The sequence below is a fragment of the Dermochelys coriacea genome, chromosome 6 (assembly GCF_009764565.3).
Source record: "Dermochelys coriacea isolate rDerCor1 chromosome 6, rDerCor1.pri.v4, whole genome shotgun sequence".
Lineage (NCBI taxonomy): Eukaryota > Metazoa > Chordata > Testudines > Dermochelyidae > Dermochelys > Dermochelys coriacea.
Genome location: NC_050073.1, coordinates 27,062,224 through 27,084,974, shown reverse-complemented (window position 1 = coordinate 27,084,974; position 22,751 = coordinate 27,062,224). Strand labels below are relative to the sequence as shown.

The window sequence follows — 22,751 nt, the reverse complement described above, 5'->3', positions numbered from 1 at the left end:
GTCCATCTTTACTACTTTCTCCATGTCATCTAATTTTTTCCTAATGACCCTAGTATTGTGTAAAGATCAAAAGAGACAACAAAAATACTATAAAGAAACCAGGGGCACAGCTGGTATCCTAAATACTCATGTTTACTAAATAGGCACAAACCTGAAAGGTCATGCAGAAGCATACATACATAGTGCTGCTCTAACTAGTTTCTGCTAGCTTTGGAAAGGTAGAGCACAGTAAACTCCACTAGAGAGCTCATAAACGTATTTAAAGGGATACTACCCTATTTCTATGCACTACCTAATGACTTTGCCCCAGGAGCCCTGCTTTGACATGACATTTCACACACTCATGATTCTCTTTCTGAGGAAAGGTGTCTTGATGTCTTGGAATACTACAGCTTTTTTGCTGTCTTCAATGCCTATTTAATTTTAGTGGGTATTTGATAAGGCCTGTAGGGCCAGATTCTGACACTCTCTGGCCAAGATTTTCAAAAGAGACTACAGATTTTTGCTGCCTCACTTGGAGTTGCCCAACTGGAATCATCTTAAAAGGGCCTGATTTTTCAACATCTGAAAAATGTATCCCATTAAAATGTCAATTTTGGAACTGAAAAAAATTAGAGCACCTCTAGACACTAATCACTTCTGAAAAATCTTGGTATCTTTCTCTGTTTTAATAGTAGTTGACTCCATGGAGGCGTGTTGTTTAAAAGGTGTCTCAGGCCCATAAGATATTTATGAAACCCTTGTTTAACGTTGTAATAGTAAACAGTTAACTTGACACAAACCCCTGGACCACACTTATCACTGGCATACTACCAGTGTAATAAACACCACTAGAAATCTTTTAAACCTATTGTTAAAGATACAGTAAAAAAGGGGGGAAATGGCTAAAGAATTTGAAAGTAAAGTATTGAGGCTTTCATTTAAATAACATTATTCAGTTTCCCTTCAGCTGTAGAGAGCTTTTTATGGGAAACATTCTGTTTGACAGTCTTTTAGGTGGTATTAAAAGAGGTAATTACAATCCTTTTTTGCAGGTAGGGGGAATAGAGAAAAAGTTAACTGAGATGGTCTGGAGCTGTAGTGGATGAAGTCTGATCCAATTTTCTTGAAACCAAAACAAGACACACAAATGCAAAAGGAGACAGAAAAGGATTGCAAAGATAGGAAATGCAGCTTCTGTCTCTGGAGCTAAATCTTACTTGCAATGTCAGTGTTGGAGAAATGTGGGCACAGCATGTCTCGTTAGTCATACTGTGAACTGTAAAACTTATACTGGCATCAGGCTGCTTAGGGCATTGCTTTTAGTTGCCTCACTGGTCACGAGGTCACAACTGTGTTGCAAAGGATGTAGTCTTGATCAGCTAAACCAGGCTATTAAAGAGAAGGCAAAAAGAGAGATGGGAAAGAAAAGAACCAAGGCAGAGAAAGAACAGGATACACACAGGGATGCAAGTCTCAGATTCTAGTCAGTGGTCAAGATTTAGCTACTGGTGGTGATGACCATGCCTCTCTGGCCTAATCTGGTCAAGATATTGTCACATTCTGGGATAATCCAAACATGTGAGCTGTTGTTCCTGAGGGCCTCAAAATGCTCTGCTACTGTAGCTCTCTTGTCTGGACACTTCTAGCCAGCATACAAGCTTTCGCTATCTTTTAAGTAGCTGTGCCTCAGCGATCCTGATTCCAGCAGCCTGCTTGTTACATCTGGCAAGATGACCCCAATGCCCCCATCCCAAATGTTCACAAAACCATGTACACTGCAATGTCCAGCCTTCTCCTAGACCATTCAGAGAGATTAAGGTTCGTTTGTTGCTTTAAAGATTCAGTACTCAGCAGCTTGACATATTAATTGGAGTTAACATTCACTTTAAATCAAGCACAGCACTAGGCTGCTTTAGATTAAAACAAGTTCCTTAACAAAAGGAGATGGGATTTTAAGTGAATTAAGTATAAATGAATTAGAAATGATTACAAGCAAATAAAATTGAAAATGCTTTCTAGAGACTAAGACTTAACAAAGCAAGCTATAACCTTTGTTCAAGCTAATTTCCTTACCAGTCTACCTTGCCAGCAAGATGGCTGACCACCTCTCTGGTCAGGATCTCCCACAAAGTCCAAAGTGCTCAGTTATTTTGTTGCCTTAAGTGAAAGGTCACTTGTCCTGCCCCTTTCTTTTATAGTCCATTGAACCTTTGATTTGTATTCTTCTTAAGGTTACCCCCCAAAATAAAGTTTGCGGAAGCTGTGAGGAAGATGACATGGAGTCTGGGGGTGAAGGGAGTTCCATGCAGGTTTCTTCCCTGCTGGTGTTCGCTAAAATGCAAATTATTTGTTTCTTCAATCTCCTTCCCCTGTGGTGAATGCTGAGTGGTTGTCTCTTCCTCTTGTTGGCTTGATGGTCCTGTTTACTTTCTAATTTTTTAATTTTAATTAAAATTGCATTCCCATTGTTTCATTGTACACTGGAAATACCTTTTTCAGGTGACAAAACTACATTCCTTTGTTTAGGGTAGGGTACCTTCAGCCCTGCCTGGCAGACACACTTTGATAACATAATTTCCAATATAGCTGTAATCTTGAATTGGAGCTTCATACATACACCACACAATAATATTAATGATTAGTATGTTAACTGTATCTAGAAGGTGTCATTAGTAAGTTGGGGTACACTGAACTGGTCAGGCAAGCTGACTAGCACCAATATCAGTGAGCTGCTTGCCTTCTTGAGTTGGGATACCGCTGGAGTCATATATATCAATCAAGACACTGAAGGCCCAATGGTGTAATGGTGGATCCTGGGGTTCCAGGAGACAGTGGGGGTGCCAATGGAAACTAGACACCAGGAAACCTTTCCTCAGGCAGCCATAATGGTGAATCTCACTCTTTTCAGTCCACTTGGTCCCACTGACAAACAATGTCCAAGGAAGATGTGGCAGTCTCAAGCCATTTGCATTCACCTGTCTAAACACATTTTGGTAATTTCAAATGTAAACATTTCATTCCACTTCTAGAATTGTTCAGCTTACTGTTGTAACAACCCATGATTTTACCAGTCGTCTCGAGGACCCCTTATCACACTGCTTTTAGCCTAAACAATTCTGTTTGTACCAGATTTATCTCCAGTTTTTGCTGAATTTCATAAACAATTTTATGAAGCAGGCTGAGGTGGACGCTTGTTGCCTTGGTCAACTTACAGTACAGGCTTCGGAACAACAGCAGTCCCATTGTACCTTAGTGAGATCAGAGTAGGATGTATCTTGATATGAGGAAAAGACTCTGGCCCTTATTGATTTATGTTTTCTGTTCTTACATGTGCATTAGTCCAGGCAATGTGTAGTGAAGTAGATGAAAGCTCCTTAACATGGAGTGCTTCCAGTCTCCATGTAAAATCAGGGGACCCCCACGTTTGTGCTCAATCCCCACACATTGCTACCACAAAACTGTGTAGGTATCTTTTATTTCAGTTTCCTATGCCTCCATTTAAACTCTCAACCACCATTTTTCCAGATCACATAGAAGCCCTTCAGGTTTATTTCATGACTCATACAGAAGCATTAATCTTCTGCCCTGGTCATTAATGAAAGAAGCAGTTGTTTTTAATGTACATTTTAAAATATTTTGTTCATAATAATTCATCAGGTATTTTGATGTGTATACAACTTAGTGATACTAATATATAATGGTATAGCACTTGTGGCACATCAGTTATACCCATTAAATGTAGGGCCTGATCCTGTTTCCATTGAAGCCAGTTAGTGTGTTACCATACGTACAGTGGCACCAGGATCAACTTCATAGTGGGAACCTTACAGAAACATCTCCAGACAGCAGATTTGAGGAAGGCAATCTCTTTTAAAACAACCCTTAGACATTAGTTCCTCTTATGCCACTTAGACATTGGGCAGTCCAGTTCCTCCACTGATCACAGTCCCTCATCTCTTTTTGTTAGTTACTGTTGGTGGCCAAGTCTCTACTCTGTATGTTAGCATGCTCAATACAATAACAAATGAATTTAAAACACCGGTGACATTCAAGACTGTAAATTAATTATTTAACAGGCCAATATTTTTGGATCAGTAATTTATTTGCCCAGGAAATCTTGGCCAGGGTGTAAAATGACTTGTTTTAATTGTAAGCCATGTGTCTGCCTCTATCATACTACTGAGTTCACTGATGCACAAAGTGAAGTAGCTTCACCAAGGACTCACACAGTGAATCGGCTCTGGTTCAGATAGTTTTACAAGATGCTACTGTTGGTTTCCATTATTTTGTTCTGTAACTATTACACCATGTGGCCTCCATGCTGTTCCCGTTACCAGCAGATTTCTGCCTCTACTGAGAGTCCATCAGTGCTCTTAAGAAGACATATTTCTGAAATGCACAAAAATCACCATAGTAATTGTTTTAATTTATAAGTTTCCACTATGGGCCCTTTTGAAAGGATCTAATTTAGATGGATGTATATAGCTAAATATTACTAAAATAGAATTCAGCTGCCCAGAATTGTGTATTTTTATGCAAAATGTATACAATTTTGTGAGGGGAGGGAGGACAGACTACTTCAATTTTTAAGCAGCATACATTCCACATATGATCCATATTTATTTTTACTTTATCTGCAATGTTTCCTTTAGACTTAACACCTCTCACCTTGAGCTGTTCAGTTTTTTAGATCAAGGTTTTTTATTTACTAGCAGGAAAGTCCACATATTCATTACAATGGATCTTACACCTGCTTACAGCTTCCTGGAGGCAGAACCAGACCTGTCAATTAAGGCAGGTTGTTAGTGTCCATACCCTTGAAGACCCAGCCAGATTAATTTGCCTCTCCCACCTGCAGGAAGGCTTTAGCAAGCCTTCTGCTTGGAGCAACGAGAAAACAAAACCATTGAAAAGAAGTTTCAGAGTAGCAGCCGTGTTAGTCTGTATTTGCAAAAAGAAAAGGAGTACTTGTGGCACCTTAGAGACTAACAAATTTATTAGAGCATAAGCTTTCGTGAGCTACAGCTCACTTCATTGGATGCATTGAAAAGAAGTATCTTTCATTCTCAATGTTCAGTTTATTGGTGGTATGAGGCTGTTCAAAAAGATTGCTGGAAGCTCTCTTCTGATACTGTGGGGGGCTGCCTTGCTTCTCAACTCTACACCAATGGGGAGAAATCCCTCCTGAGACCTAAATCTTGTACTGAATGCCCTGACTAAGCATCCTTTATCTAAACTTACGTGAAAATGTCCTTTCCTCTAGTGGGGAAGTCTGCAGATGCAACCCATGAGGCACAAAGTTTACAGTTTTGAGGACCACTTAAACTCTCACATTTTCCTTAATGTTCTTCATGGTAGTTGTCTGTTATCTCACTTGAAGTTGTCTCCAAAGCAACCCTTGGTGGTATTTCTAGATAGCTTTCTTCAGTTTACATGGAACACTGGAGTACTCAGTTGCTGTGTTATATTTGACATAAACTAGTATTAGTTGCAAGGCTTTTGTTAGCTGAAAAATACATGTCTGACAAAACACTTCAGAGCTAATGACTGACAGGTGTTTTATTATAGTAAAAAGTAGGTGAAAATGCAAAAAATAATTAAGATATAAAAGCTTAGTTGGCATGTTACATCTCTTCAGTGATACTCTTCAGCACAGCTAATCCTTTAAAATCTTCTCATTATATTTGTATTTCAATATCTTTTCATAGATGTCTCCAATATTTGATTTTAGTTGCTCCTAATTGTATCCTTGAATCAGAGAGGTTCGGAGCACCACCAATCGGAATTGAGGGTGTTTACCCCTTCTTAGGAAGAGCTAAGCATCTCATAGGACTGGGCCCTATTTTTATACATCTTCTAATTCTGGCATCTCCACAAATTTACTTTTTGATATCAGTGTTCTCAGTAATATATTTCTCACCCCCCGTCCCCCAAACTTTGTTTTGTGCGTATTTAGGTCTCATGAAGTTTGAGAGTCTAACAACTCTTACTTGCTATAAGACAAGCATGGTCTGTATCAGCTTAGTGGTTAAACTTCTGAGAAGGCCACTGCCTGTCAGTTATTTCACTATAAAATAAAGTAACTTTTTGACTCTAGTCTTAATTTCAGCCAATATAAAGAATGTAGAATAGAATATAGTAGTGATTTCAGCTACTGCCTGGGTATAGGCAAATCGTACTCCCCTTTGGAGATCTGTATGTCTCTAATGTGGAAGTGGTTTATAGGTGGTCAAAATCTTTATTTGGAATATGAAGCATGTCACTTTCATAATGCAGCCAAGTTAATTCTTCATTTAGTTGATTTTTTTTTTTGGTGATCCATCCTTATGGGAAGTTTTATCCCCATATTCTATTCATGAAGGCTATGTCTAAATTGATTCAGATGTTTCATCTGGTTGTTTTCTTTTTTACTACACTTTAGCATGCACTTAATTCAGGTGGATTCCGTGCAGCGTTGGATGGAGGACTTGAAGTTGATGACGGATTGTGAATGTATGTGTATTCTTCAGTCCAAACCAATCAGCACAGAGGAGGATGCACAGAGTGAACTTATCCTTTCATCACAACATAGTGCATATGATAACTTGCAGTTATTGTTAAAAAGGGCTTGGATCATAAGCACAGAGTTGACCAGGATTGCTCAAAAACTAGAGAAGAACAGATGGCAAAGAGTTCACAGCATGACAGTAAGACTTAATTGTCACGTACGTTCAATGATAAATGAATACAATAGCTTCACTAGAAATTCCTCAGAAGAAATGCACCAGGTAGGATTATTTCTTCAATATTGATTTGTTTGTCAATTTGAATTTATAAACTATGTTTAGAATTTGAGAGCTGATAGATCTGGAGAGGGCAACCTTTGTATTTTTTTTTAATTACAATAATGGCAAATCATTCTGAACAGTGAGAAAGACTCCATGTCTCAGAACTATCCAGTCCCCCTCTGGATGTATAACAAACATGTCTTATGTTTGGATCAGTGTTTTTATAGGCCTGATTCTGCCACTTTTACTTACGTTGAGTAGTTCACTTCATGTGGCCTACTGGAATTGAGTCTTATTTTCAGTTAAGATGTAGAAAATGTTCTTATGGGACTGGGACTGGCTTAGCTCCAGTTTTTATCTCTATTATAATTAACAACAGATACCAATAAAAAGAAATTAAAAAAAAGAAGTTCACAAAATATCTTCTTGACTATTTCTAATTACTGTAATCAAGTGTTTTTCTCTTATTGAAAGACGATCTATATTGGATACATTATTTCAAACACATTTTTGTCTTTTTTCCCCCTGCAGTTTGAAAAACTTTTAATTGAAAAATGTTCAGAATTTACAGCAGTCACGGAAAGGTAACTTCAATTTTCTGAACTTGATAGTCAGTTTTGCTTCTTAACTATTGTTACAAGCTGTGGCAGTTTTAATGAGGGAGGCAAATCCAACTAATGCTCCTTGAACGTTTAATTGAGTATGTGCAGCTTTCATTAAAATGCCCTCTGATTATTGGGCCATCAGTGCCTTAAGTTATATACTTAGTTATATCCATATTTAGACCCTGATCTTTCATTAGGATCTGTTGTTGAACAGGGAACTTGGCATGGCACAAGGATCAATGCTAGTGTATTGTGATGCTTTAACCCTCTGGGCTTTAGGCACTGAGGGTGAAAAACTTGCTCTATTGAAATCAATAACAAAACTACCATTGACTTTAGTGGGGCCAGGATTTCAAGCTAAGTTTGAAAACTGCAGTCCTGGTTCATGTTTGAAAACAATGATACCACATGTTCATGTACTGCTGCAAGTTTTTTGTTAGCCTGTTCCCTAAGCACAGATATGTATTCACTGGTATTAGTTAGGTTAGAGTCACTGATATAAGCGCTATACAACATTGTTAAAGTCAGAGTTGTGAAAGAATTCTTCTCATGCTGATGCCCTGATTCTAACAGAACTTTCCTTGTTTGCACAGTCGTGCCAATCAATAGTCTCATTTGATTTACTTTAAACACTTAGCCTGTCATTCCTCATCTTTAGAAAAAAACATAATAGATAATTACCAGAAAATAGAAAATGTGTTTCTTGAACACTGTTGCTTTTCATGTGTGTCCTAGAGCACACTCTGATGGGGTAGACAAACCCCACACTGCAGAGCAAGGAATTAAATAACAGCTTTGGGGCCCAGGCAGCCTTGCCCAGTAACATCTGCAGGGCCTGCACAAGCTGGAGGCAGGGCTTTAAAAAGAGGAGCAGAGCGGCTTGGAGGCAGGCAGTGGAAGGAAGCAGATGGCTGATCTGAAGGGAAAGGACTGCCCAGGAACTCACTTCCTGGGACCTGACAACACAGGCCTGTGCAAACGCACAAAGGAGAAGCAGGACAGAGTGTGCGGGTCAGAGACTTGATTGGAATGATTTACACTGGGAAGCTGAATGAGAACAAAGTAGGAAGTGGTCAGGGGAGCAGCAGCTTAGCTCCCATGGTGTAGTGTGTAACTGCTCCTGGGCTCCCCACCCACTCCGAAAAGACAATACAACAAGAACCTTCACTTCCATTGAGAGGGCAGCTGGAAAAGATACTGACTGTTCAAAGGCCAAGCCCCGAATGCCCCTGTACTAAAGGGAAGGACTGGAAACCCTTGGGATGGGAGGCGCTGAAGGAAAGGACTGTGCTTCAACAGGGAAATGTACTGTCAACCATCACCTGACCACTAGGTCATACTGTCAGTTATTCATCTTCTACAGACTCATTGACTTCAGTCAGAGCTGTAAGTGCTAAGCACTTCTAAAAATCAGGCTATTTATGCATCTGCTTCAATTTATATGGGTGGTGGATGGGAAGTGGTGAGGTTAAAAGAACTGCTGAAGGGAGTGGCAATGGGGATGTTGAATGACTGAACTGTTTATTGCCTTGCTTTTTCTGGGTTTTGTTGGTTGCATATATGATCTACCAATTTTAATTCAAGTGAACGAGTTTTTTATGGGGGAATATTATATAAATCCCCCTGGTCCCTCTGCCAGCTGCTTCTGGGAGCTGCCTAAGGTAAGCGCTGCCCAGATCTGCACCCCAGCCCCTTGCCCCAGGTCGGAACCTCCTCCCACATCCTAATTCCCTCCCAGACCCTGCTCCCCAACCCTCTTCCCCAGCTCTGAGTCTCCTCCTGTGCCCCAAACCCCTCATTTTTGGCCCCACCCCGGAGTCCACACCTCCAGCCAGAACCCTCACCCCCTCCCACACCCCAACCACCTGCCCTGGCCCAGTGAAAATGAGTGAGGGTGAGGAAAGCAAGCGATGGAGTGAGATGGGGGCAGGGCCTCGGGGAAGGGGCGGGGCAAGGATGTTTGGTTTTGTGCAATTAGAAAGTTGGCAACCCTAATCTCATCAGATTTCATAAGCTAAACAGAGTTGGGCCTGGTCAATAATACTCAGATAAAAGATATCCAAAGACAACTAAAGTGCTCTAAGAAGTTGTGTGCATAATTCTGTAGACCAGTGGTTCTCAAAGCCGGTCCACTGCTTGTTCAGGGAAAACCTCTGGTGGGACGGACCGGTTTGTTTACCTGTCGTGTCCACAGGTTCGGCCAGTTGCGGCTCCCACTGGCCGTGGTTCGCCGCTCTAGGCCAATGGGGGCTGCAGGAAGGGCGGCTAGCACATCCTTTAGCCCACACTGCTTCCCACAGCTCCCATTGGCCTGGAGCAGCGAACCGTGTCCAGTGGGAGCTGCGATCGGCCGGACCTGTGGACGCGGCAGGTAAACAAACCGGTCCGGCCCAGCAGAGGCTTTCCCTGAACAAGTGGTGGACCAGCTTTGAGAACCACTGCTGTAGACCTCACTCTAGTCTTTGTCTGCATGAAAATAATGCCCCTCCACAGTGCTAGGAAGAACTGTACAAATGGAGGCACAATCTTTTAGATGTGATGCAAAACTGAGACCCTGACTAATTGTGGCTGTTCTAATAGCTAATTAGACAAATAAGGATGTTAACCGTGGTAATCCTGCCCCAAATTTTTGGATATTTCTTATTGTTAGCATAGAGAACATTGTTACTGTTTAACAATAATTTGGCTACCCAAATTCTTCCTGTATCTGTAAAAGTTATTCTCCATCTTCCCTCATTGAAACTGTAGCATAGGGTTGTTGGGCACAGAATGGCTCTTGCATTCAATCCTTGAGGTTGCTGTATTTTCGTAGTGGTAAGTGCTCTGTGTGTATAGAGGGCTAATTTCTGCTCTCAGGTACACCATTTTAAATCCAGACTAACTCCATTGACATGGACACCTTGACTTATACTTATTAGGGCCTTGATCCTACTCCCATTTAAAATATGGAAAATTAAACTTATTGAGAAAAAATTTGGCTCTGCAAATAGAGGACGTACATTCCTACAACTGAAATGCAAACACCTCAGGGTGGATCGCAGCAGCCATTTGATGCACAGCAACACTAAACTTTAGTCAACAGTGGTGGAGTAACTCTGGATATATCCCAGTGTACTTGAAAACAGAATTTGTCACACAGTCTATGAAGTGCATGGTGAACCTGTAAGATATTAATTTATAATATTATCATTTGACTTCTTCCTTACCTTGCACAGACAAGACTTTGCTAAAAGCCTCTTCTGACGTTAACTATAATAAGTTGACTTGAACAGTTGAATCTCCATTATTAACATTTGTGCAACATAAAGTGCTTGGTTAGCTCAATCAGCTTGATAAAGGTGATAAATAATGTGGGTATTTTTCTCATTCATTTCCCTTCAACTTCTTTTCAGGTGCATACAAACTGAAGACAAACGGACATTACAGTCCATGAAATCTTGTATTAATGAAACATTAACCACAGTCGCACAGTATTTCGGCCAGTTGATAGAATTGGCCTTAACATATGAGATACAGGTCAGTAAAAGCTGAATGCATTTGTTTTAAAACATTGTGTTGAAGAGGAGTGTTTTTTGTTTTGAATGGTGGAAGTAAAATATTTACAGCCCTCAGTCCCTACAAACCTGAGGTTGGTGCTTCAAGTATCCTGAAAACCGTTCCAATTTTGTTTTGAGATAGAGTATCTCATAGGCCCTGATAGTAACCTATTTAAGTCTTCCCATAGCCATTACTGATCAGACCCTTCTCTGATTTCATGTGCACTTAGTTTTTCCAGAACACCAATATACTTCACTTTCTCTGTTCATTGATCTGGTTCTGATATCCCCCCCAAAATGATCATGTGGCTGCCTGAGTTGATCACTTCTGCTGTCAGGCTCTCTTCAGTTTAAAGGAGGTGACCTCTGGACAGTGTCCAAATAATGATTCAGTGCAATGGATCTGCTTCCACTCATGCTGCTGTTGTTGTTATGCTTATTACAACAGTCTAAGGACCAACCAAGAATGGGGCCCCATTGTGCGAGGCATTGTATAGACCAGTAAAAAGGGTAGAACACACAAGCAGAGTGAACAATATGGTGGGTGGGTTTAGGAGGTAGATCAGATAATTGAAAGTGAAGGGACATGAAAGGGATAGGGAAGGGATTAAGAGGGGCAGGTATGGAAGACAGGTGAAGAAACACTGAGGGAGGGGGGAAGAGGGGATTGGCATAAACATCCAATCAATACAGATCAGTCAAAACTGTGGGAAGTTCTCTGAATGTCCAAAGGTCCCTGCATTGACTGTTTCTGCTCCTACCAGCTGGAGTCTTCAGCTCTTCTTTGCTGTTTGTATCTTAGGGCCATATGATGGGAGGTTGGGGAGGTGCCATGTGCCCCTAGAGCATCCGTAGTCTCTCCTGCACAGTTCTGGGGGTGGGAAGGGAGCTCCAGTTGGGCCCCATTTTACCATCTTGTGTAAGGGGAACGATCCCTGCTTTGGATCCTACTGGCTGGAGTTGCTGTCTGGCTCCTCTCCGCAGGTTTTCCCCAAAAGGCCACATCAGTCCTAGACTTTAGTTCTAGTGAGTGAAATATGTAACTGTGTATGAGCTAAACAAGCCCATTCGCTTTTTTTCCTTCCCCCAAACCAGAAAATAACCAGTTAATGAAAGATGGAAAAAGACACAAGCAGTGCCTTTCCTTACCCACAAATGGAAGATTTTTCTCCCTCCCCATATAGGACCAAAGGATGCTGGAGAACAAACCCCTCCATGCACAGAATCTTTTCAGTAAATGCACTGTATGATCATAGAACCTATCATTTAACCACCTTTTGGAAATATAAGGACTGAGACTGTGGCATTGGACTGGGATTACATATATATTTACTCTGGGAACATTCTTTAAATGGTAACAACTCAATCTGTACCAATCTGGCTAGACTTAAACTGGTGACTTGCTTGTTATGCCATTATTAATTCCCTTAACCATCTATTATGCTCTGTGTATTGTAGTATTTGTGCATACTTCAGAGTTGATGCTAATACAGCCCAGAAATGTTATGTTTTCACTGCAGAAAAGGAACATGAAGGGCTGAGAATGGAGGAAATAGTTATAGTACTTTAAATACTTTGCAAAAATTAAATTGCTTCTGTGCTCTAACTTAGAGCAGAATTTAACTTGTTGTCTTAAGAGATTCAAACCCATTATGGCCTGTTTGTTACCTTTCTCTCTGTCTAATATCTTAGTTTTAAAACAGATTGTTGCCCAGGAAATGGGAAGCTAGAGAAGCAATTTTCAACATTGCAGAGCTAAGTCGAGGTAACAAGCTGCCTGCTGTTGAGCTTTAGTTATGTTTTATGGGAACCCTATGTAATGCCACAAATGATTCCAAGCATAAATAGCTATGTAAATAATTTAAGTCATTATTTCAATTTAGCAAATAAAGTAACTAGGCTGTACTCAGACTTTCCTTTTTTCTTTACCTTAACGAAAAGGTAAAGAAGTAGGATTCACTTTATAGTTAATGACATGATCTTTGTGTGAAATATCGAATCACTTAATTTTAAGGGAAGCAGAAATTATTTCTCTGAGCGATTGTATATGGAAGAACAGTGTGTGTCTGAATGGGTGAAAATATGGAAAGAGTTCAGGGTTACTAATACAAAAGCACTTTTAGAAACTGTTTAAAATCTTTTCGCTTTCGTTTTATGTTACCTGGCATAGTACATTATACAGTCCCTGCTACAAAATGTGTGTCCCCCCGGCCTCAAAGGACCTAGTCCTTTTGTTTTAGTGCTCAGACTCCATTAGGATAGTTATTGAGGCTGCCCATTGACTGGATGCCTGGTCTCTGTGTGCTTGGCTAAAATTAGAAATTTTGTGAGCTGACACAGTGCTAGTATAGCACTGCTTGGGAACCACATGTATGAGTCAAGTGAGCCTGTTGAGGTCAGAACTGACAACTCAAACAGCCTCTCTCTGTCCTGATTAATGTTACTGTGATGTTATACCCCATATTGTTCATAGAAATACGGTTATGATATGAATATGGCCTAAGATATATATTATGCAAGATGGGTCTTGTAAGGTATCATTGGAAAGGTTATGATTTACTGAATGTGATTATCCAATCTGAATTCATGTATAATTTCTGTATCTAAAGTTAGAAATATTGACTATGTAACAATTATAAATGGGTGTGTACTTGGGGGAATGCTCACCAGACAGTAAGCAATCATCCTGGATAAGCCATTAAGGAGAACCATAGAACTGTGAAGATACTAATCTCTCTCCTTCCTGAGAAGTGTCCTGGGACATACCTGTCACCTGGTATTAAACACCATGTTGGACTTCTACTAATTTTCCACTAAAAGGTGGGGGAGGTCAAGACTGGGAAACAAAAGATCCCCGCCTTATGTAAATCTTATTTAAGGCTGGGGAGTAGGTTGATCTGGACTCTCCCTTCACTGCCTTCCCAACCAAGAAGAAAGACTGCTAAAAGTACCTGAAGAGACAAAGGAACTAAGCTCAGGGAAAGGCAAGGGTTGAGTCCAGACTGAGACTGAGGAGTCTAGTCTGTAAAGAGAAATAAATGGAAATCTAAGCTACAGAATCTCTGCATCCTGCCTTAAGTCAACATTTAGGGTGAGAAATTACATTTTGTAATGTGTTTCTTTAGTGAATCAAGTTTAGTTTGCGTGTTTTGTTTTATTTGCTTAGTAATCTGCTTTGTTCTGTTTGCTATCTCTTATAATCACTTAAAATTTACCTTTAATAGTTAATACACTTATTTCTTGTTTATAACAACCCAGTTTGTGCAATTTATAACTGTGTGTAGGGGGAGAAGTTGTGCATATCTCTCTTAACATTGAGGGAGGGGGGCAAATTTTTATGAGATTGGGCTGTGCAGATCTTTCTATATAATGCAAGACAATATTATCTTGGGTGTACTTTCCAGAGGGACACCCTGCTGGGAAAATTCCTAGCTGAACCTTCCCATAGAGAGGTGTTTGCAGCCTCTGTGTGATTCTACAGGTGGTGCTCCCTACATACGTGTGTGTGTGTGTGCGTGTGCAGTCAGGGAGCCTGATTAAGCAAAACAGGGAGAGGGAGCCCAGGCTAGAGGAGCAGGCGGGCTGAGTGAAATCCCAGTGTATCAGGTGGCATCCCAGAAGGGAGTCCAACCCATCACAGTTGCCATGGATTGTGAGGATTTTACTCCTGTCTGGATAAATGTTAAAATGTAAAACAATAGGTTCTTTGACTTTCTAAGAAGACTTTTTGGGCAGTGGTGCTAAAAGTTAAAGACAGAAATACAGCCTGTTGAAGAGAAGAGGACTGAATTTTGGCTCATAAGCTTATAAATGGGAATTTTTTTCTACACTTCTTCCAAAGATATGAGAAAAATAAAGATAGACTCATAGATATTAAGGTCAGAAGGGACCATTATTATCATCTAGTCTGACCACCTGCACAATGCAGGCCACAGAATCTCGCCCACCCACTCCTGCAATAAACCTCTCACCTATGTCTGAGCTATTGAAGTCCTCAAATCATGGTTTAAAGACTTCAAGGTGCAGAGACTCCTCCAGCAAGTGACTCGTGCCCCATGCTACAGAAGAAGGCAAAAAACCCCTGGGCCTCTTCCAATCTGCCCTGGAGGAAAATTCCTTCCTGACCCCAAATATGGTGATCAGCTGTGGGCATGTGGGCAAGATTCACCAGCCAGATACTCAGGAAAGAATTCTTTGTAGTGACTCAGATCCCATCCCATCACAGGCCATTGGGCCTATTTACCATGAATAGTTAAAGATCAATTAATTGCCAAAATCATGTTATCCCATCATACCATCTCCTCCATAAACTTATCAAGTTTAATCTTGAAGCCAGATAGGTCTTTTGCCCCCACTGCTTCCATTGGAAGGCTATTCCAGAACTTCATTCCTCTGATGGTTAGAAATCTTTGTCTAATTTCAAGTCTAAACTTCCCAATGGCCAGTTTATATCCATTTGTTCTTGTGTCCACATTGGTACTGAGCTTAAATAATTCCTCTTCCTCTTCCTCTCCAGTATTTATCTCTCTGATATATTTATAAAGAGCAATCATATCTCCCCTCAACCTTCTTTTGGTTAGGCTAAACAAGCCAAGCTCCTTGAGTATCCTTTCATAAAACAGGTTTTCCATTCCTCGGATCATCCTAGTAGCCCTTCTCTGTACCTGTTCCAGTTTGAATTCATCCTTCTTAAACATGGTAGACTAGAACTGCACACAGTATTCCAGATGAGATCTCACCAGTGTCTTGTCTAACGGTACTAACACCTCCTTATCTCTACTGGAAATACCTTGCCTGATGCATCCCAAGACCGCATTAGCTTTTTTCACGGCCATATCATTTTGGCGGCTCATAGTCATCTTGTGGTCAACCAATACTCCAAGGTCCTTCTCCTCCTCCATTACTTCTAATTGATGCATCCCCAGCTTATAACTAAAATTATAGTTATTAATCCCTAAATCATGACCTTACACTTCTCACTATTAAATTTTATCCTATTACTATTACTCCAGTTTACAAGATCATCCAGATACATAGCTTCTCTTTCTTAAAAGCTGTATTTCTTCTTTGTAATGATAACATGCACTGGTGGAGAGAACAACATTAAATGTAGCATCATGGAGCCTCTGCTCTTCTAACCACCCCCTTAATCTGTGCAAATGCAGTGGTACACATGCAAAACCAAGATAACGATTTAAAAAGAAAATATGCATTTAATCAATTACATTTACTGGTGACTTAATCAGTGCTTTTTCTGTCACAAGGCCATGCACTGACTATGAGACTTCCTCTATAGTTTGAGGGTCGTTAATAGATCTTAGCAGAATCCTATTATAGAATTGTGGAAACTAGAAGAGGAAAAGGCCTGTTAGGTCAGTAGTCTGCAGCATTACTCTGGTGTAAAAATAGGAGATTCATAGCATTATGTCAGTTTTGAGCTAGGCAAATTAATCACCCTTTGCAAATCATAGAATAATTCCATGCTAAATCAAATAATGTTCTCCCAAATAATTGCAGTGCTCTTTGTTCAGTATTTTAAATGTTGTTATTTTCTTAAGAGAGATCTCTATATAAAAAGGTGTAGGGGCAAATTCTACCCTTAGTTAATCTATGCAGTTGAAATAAATATGGTAACCCAGTGTTAACAAGGGCAGAATTTGGCCCATACAATGTCTTTTTTCTCTCTCTCTCCCTTCACTTTGTGATTAGTAACTTTGAAACTGGTTAAACTGACTAGATTCAGTTACTCCAACCTAAAAGAAAAAAACACAGCTATCCCACCTTGATTCTTTTCATTGGAAGTAACTGGTGTTTATTATCTTTTTGTGTTGCACAGAATCTTGTGAGACAAATAAATTCATCAGATAATATATATATCACCGAATCATCTACCAGTAGTTTATTCAGCCTTACCCAGGAGGGTGCTCAATTGTGCCGCATCATAGCTAAGGTAAGGTGCAAACAAATTCATTCAATGTAGAGTTAACTGGCTATTTTTTTTATTATAGTTGCAGTGGTCCAGAGGTTTCCCAAGTGTTGGGGGTGCAGTGCTAGGGAAGCTACTTCCTGTTCGGAGAGGAATCCAGTAGTAAATCTAGAACTAGATTAATTACCATGTATTATGGGAATGGTTGGTTTAGAGTTACTAACTGGGCATTTATGATAAACATACTGTACAGGTTGTAATATGAAATTCTATAATGCAGCAGGCTAGAACTTTTTATTTCAGCTAATCCAGTTTAATGAAAAAATAAATTTTTACTTTAAGAAACCATGTTTTTCTTTTTTTCATTTAAAAATATCAAAAAAGACGGACATACAGGGGAGTGGCAGCTGGGTAGAGGACGGCACAGATGCTGTTGCATTGCAGGTGTCATGGAACATGTGACCCTATCTCAGTACTGACATTTTAAGTGTAATTTTGGTGTTCGTAATGTAGCTATTTATGTAGAGGTTGAATTTTTCATGAGGCGCTAATTCAATATTTTCTCCCTTAAATTTATGTCTGTGCGGCTAGAAGAGCTAAATGGTAATGGTGGAATTCTAAACCCTCCTGAAATAGGCCATGATTCAGTCTGAACACAAATAGAACACAGCATGTTTGTTAAGGGGATAATTACATCACATCACTGTATTATGATGACAACCCAGAAGAACCGGCTTTACTGGAACCCAGCCTTGTTACTGGTGCATGAATTGGCTAGAGAGGGCTGGCTGCTTTCCTGTATGGCTAACCTTTTGTTGTCTATTCTCTAGGGATAGGCTTTTGATGAGTTACGGGTTGTTTTGGGCTTCTTAATAGTGTATGCTCCCATCCTCACCACCCCAAACACTGTGTACTAGCCATCAGAGTGACCTCTGTAATTTCTAACCTACTGTCCACTGGAATTTTATGCTTCAGTGAAAACTACCTTTATTTTACTCCAGAACAGCATTTTGAAAATTCACTTTGCGCCGTTCAAAAATCATATGCCATATACAACCCCAGTCCATACACAACATCTATTGATATCAGTGGGAATTCTGCCATGAGTTGAAGGATATCTGAGAATAAAGGAGTCTGTTGTTCCCTTGATATTCAGGCCTAGCACCTATTAATATTTATAAAACTTACATGGACATACCAAGAGGAGAATGGACCATTCACGTTTCTAGTTTCCTTACCATTTCTAAATCTGCAGCTAGCTGTGGATACCTTAAATTTATTATGTGTTTTGCTTATCTATTTAATTCCACAAGCCATTACAAGAATAAATCCAGGTATTTTTATAGTAAATTATCTTTTGCCCATTGACAACACTTGAATTTCAATTGGATCAAGACATTATTTCTTATCAGATATAAAAGGAGCATCATGTTCTTTTGAGACGTATTGATTGATAAAACTCTGAATTTCTGGATGGATGTATGAATTTAACTGACACTGTAGGAATTTAACTGATCATCATTTTCAACAGGAAAGGGCAGTAGACGCATGCAGAATTAATTTTTATTTGTTAGTCATTTTAGCAGCTTTTAGAAACATTTAGCATCAATAAAGAGTAGGTTTAAAATGCTTTGTTTATGTTTTTAAAACTGAATGTGCATTGTAAGGTATAGACAGTAGAACTCTACTTGAAGTCCCAAAAGGAGTTTCAAGGAAGAGTGCTAGTTTATGACTAGAGTGAAGACAGTATACTGTCAAAAGAACTAAAAACCTGTATTTATAAATCTTGTTTTCAAATCTAAAAAATAATAACCCCAGGAAAAGATACGTCTTTTAAGAGACTCATGGCCGAATAAATAATACATGAACACCAAAAGAGTTTGAGTTACTTCAAATTAAAGTAAAAACAAAAATTACTGGTATAGTCTATCAATGAAAGTGGAGGCTTTCACATTGTATGTTGACATCCTATGCTATTTGTATAATTTAATTGATGCCAATTTCATAGAATATCAGGGTTGGAAGGGACCTCAGGAGGTCATCTAGTCCATCCCCCTCCTGCTGTCCTGTTGACAGGAGAGTTTCTCCCATCGACCCAGTGCAGTGTAGACACTGCAATAAGTCGACCCAAGGTATGTCGACTCCAGCTACATTATTCAAGTAGCTGGAACTGCGTAACTTAGGTCAACTTAGGCCCATAGTGCAGACCTGCCCTAAGTTAAGGCACAGAAAGGCTAAATAACTTACCCAAAGACACAGGAAGTCTAAGATAGATTTTAAGGGTGTAAAGATCCTTACATCTACTCTAAATGAGCAGCCAATTATTCCCTCAATGTGATGGAATCCCCAGCTGATACAAGCCAGGATAGCAAATGACATCATCTTCTCCTTCACCTCCTGAGGCAGGAATTGTACTGGAAGTGGAAGAAGATATTTCACGGGCTGAAGCACACTGTGCTCTATAGATTGTTACTGTTACAATGGCCTCTCAGGAGATTTATAAGCTGGCGCAAATGCCTCTTTAGGCCTTTAGCCAGTCCCGGGATTATGGAGCAGAAAGGTGGCTTAAAACCACTTTTGCCTTCCGTCTCCTTGTTAATGAGACCTTTAAGGTTTTCCACGGTGCTTCTGGAAATTCTGCTGTCATTTAGCTGCCTCAGTTCAGTCTGCTATAACTAGAGATTGTTTCTCTAATGAACGTTGCAGAGCATATTAGAACTGAAGTGATTACCTGCAGCTATCAATATTGGTTATTCAAGGGATAAGAGGGCAAAGTATGTCACAACTTTATATAGGAAAATCTGCACACTCTAAAATGCAGCCATTTGGCTGGGTTTCAAATGCAACCCAACATCTGTATATGTTACTGTGATGTAGTCAATGAATTACTCAATCCAATGCTTGTCCATCCTTTAAGGAAGCAGAACCATTAGTATGGTCTGATCTAAAAATCCATAGTTGAAATGTTGCCAAGTTTGTTTTGGTAAACTATCAAATTATTTAGAGATCTCCTGTAGACAGCATTAATTGCATATTGGGTTTGGGCTTAATGTTATCAAAATAAACATTTCTTTAAAAATGTTATCTCTTATCTCAATCTTATCTCAATCTCAATCTTATCTCTACAATTGTGAAAAGAAATGCGAACAAGATGATGCAGGTGCATTTAGTATAATGTTACAAACATGTACATTGTGGGCTGATGTGGTGTGACTCAGCAGTTACTTCCACTAGTGCAAAATGGCTGTAAAATGATGATCTTCAGTTTTGGTAGCATTTGATAACCAATTTGCACTGGTGTAAAAGACTACACAAGGTGCAGGGCAGTAGTGAATCAGGCCCTGTGTATGTTCACTTTAAAAAAAAAAGGTGTCATGAATGTCCCCTAATATATAGTAAATAGAGCAATCCGAATACCATATACATATTTAAACCACCACCTGCACACAAATACGTGCACATGTATAAAAAGGGCTAAAGTGCCATGTAAGAAAATAAAATGCTAATTTACCAAAAGGTAAGATAGATATATAGTGAAAATAATATTTCTCACATAGTTGTTTGTGTTTTTAAATGGATTCACTCTGGTTTTATTTGCAACCCTTTGTGTGCTATTTACTACTACGAATACTCATGGAAAATGGTTTTTAAGCTTTTGTGTTTGAATACTCCCAGAAAGCAAGCCATGGAGATGACTGAATATTTCAAATAGTGAAGAAAGTAGAGAAAATCTCGGTGTGTTTGCATAAATGCTGTGACTAGAAAAGTAAGCAAAACTGGTCAAATAGTTTTTCACTGATCTCTATTTCCAATGGTAAGATGATGATGATCTTGAACCTACACAGGTGGACGGAAGGGGAGATGTGTGTGAGAGAGAGAGTCTTTCCTCCACTCATTATTATTATTATTATTGTTATTATTATTATTATTATTATTGCCTTTTTGCAGAGGCAAACCACAGACCAAGTACTTTCACTTCCTGAATGCAAGGACAGTACGAGTTTGTTACTGACACTAGAATGAGACTTAGCACATGGTTCCACATTGGCCAGCAGAACTTTACCAGTGAAGGTCAGAGGAGAACATGTATAATCCTGTAGAAAGGTGGCAGAGCTCCCACTCTAGTTTCTAATCCCCAGAGCTCTAAGAGACATTTGGAGGCAGCCAGAATGCTTCCTGGGACTCCCACTGATTCCCTCTAATATAGACCCAAGACTATACAGATCCAAGACTATATAGACTCCATCTACCACTGAAGTGAAGGCACACTGGGGAGTGAAATGCCATAACTGTTTAACAGCACATAGCAACTACACACAAACCACAGGGGAGCTGAAGGCAGGTAGAGTGTTATTACCATGGCCAGAATGTTAGGTTGAGTCCTATGGAACCTTTAATTTCATGAAGGTCAGGGCCTCTGCAAGCAATTCCAGCAGCCACTTACATGATGCTCACCCTTGTTGCAAAGAATATTGACTCAGAGGGAAACCACCTAATGTTACCACCATTGCCTTCAGTTCCCTGGGCTTTTTTTTTTTTTGGAGGGGCAGGGGAGTCTCTCATTAAAGTACTTTTCAAGGACAAGCCATCTTGGATAATGACAAGAATATAACCCGTAGCAGTGTGGCCAGGCCACATTGGTAGCCTCAGTGAACATAGACACACAAAAATACATCTTCATCTGTGCTTGGGAAGGAGTGTTAGACATTCTGATGGGTCTGATTTTTCAGATGTTCTCAGCAGCCCCATTTCCCCTTGACTTAACTGGAATTGTGTGAGAGCAGCATTTCTGAAAGCCAATCCCTAAATTGTTGCACTGTGAGGGAGATTTTATAAGGGTGAATAACTGATCCATGTGCTGTTCACTGTGCTAAGAGTAGAGTTTGTCTATGAAACACAAACAGCTTTATGCTGTAATTACAGCTACACCTAAATAATAAATATTAATTTTAGCAAACAAATGACATTTGCTAATACCAAATATCCCTACAAAATGCATCATGAATCCAGCCTGTACAGTGTTGTCATGCTGACTCATCTGGAGCCTATTCTTTTCCTCAGTAAAGTTTAATGGCAACTGTCCTATTAACATCAGTGGGTGCAGGATCTGGACAGAGCTGCCAATATGGTTCAGACTAGATGTGGATCAAGTCCCTAACTGCATGTTGTCACTCAAAGCATACAAGATGTTGATATTAAAGGTAAACAATACACATTGCAACAGATTATCCCTGTCTTGCATTGGTAGGCAGGATGTAGCGAGTACAAAGAATATTTCCCTGCACAGTTCCAATGGGAAGGCTAGAACTTTTTAAAATTGAAACAAGACTTTCCTTTTGTCTGTCTGTCTGTCTGTCTGTCTGTTCTTTGGGAGAGGCAGACAGGGAGCAGTTATGCTGTGAGAAGCTTGGGCCAGGTATGAAAAATCCTCAGTGCCCTACCTAGAAACGACTCATTTGAAACCCCACATATGTAAGTAAATCAGGGAATGTCTAAAATGATGCGATTAGGTTTATTCCTTTTATTTCTTTATGGCTTGTGGATTCCTCTGTGTTAATCCCAGGTGCTTTAGTTTTGCTTGTAACCTTTAAGCTGGACCTCAAAAGAGCTATTCTTGATGCTTGATCCTTGTAGTTGGGTTTTTTTTTTAAATCTAGCAAAAGCCTGAGTTGTCAGATGTATTTTCTTCTTTTTTTTTAATTAATAAAATTTACCTTTTTTTAAGAAAAGAATTGGATTTTTGTGACATAAAATGTTTGTGCACATGTTTAATTAGCTGGTGGCAACAGCTGATTCCTTTTTTTTTCTTTCTCAGCTCTTCCCGGATGGCGGGTGAAAGGGCTTGAGGGTATCCCACAGGAAGGAATTTCCAAGTGTGCCTTCCTGGGTTCTCAAAGGGGTTTTGCCCTTGGGGGTAGCAGCATCTACCAATCCA

General features: G+C 39.8%; 1 protein-coding gene across 1 annotated transcript in view; it reads left to right on the top strand.

Moving 5' to 3' along the window:
- INSC (INSC spindle orientation adaptor protein) overlaps nt 1-22,751 on the top strand; it is a 144,934-nt gene that overhangs the window by 40,180 nt on the left and 82,003 nt on the right. Inside the window, exons 2-5 of the mRNA XM_038406380.2 lie at nt 6,404-6,749; nt 7,281-7,333; nt 10,747-10,870; nt 16,727-16,840. Of these exons, the coding sequence (XP_038262308.2) occupies nt 6,404-6,749; nt 7,281-7,333; nt 10,747-10,870; nt 16,727-16,840 (637 nt within the window). The remainder of the gene's footprint in view (nt 1-6,403; nt 6,750-7,280; nt 7,334-10,746; nt 10,871-16,726; nt 16,841-22,751) is intronic.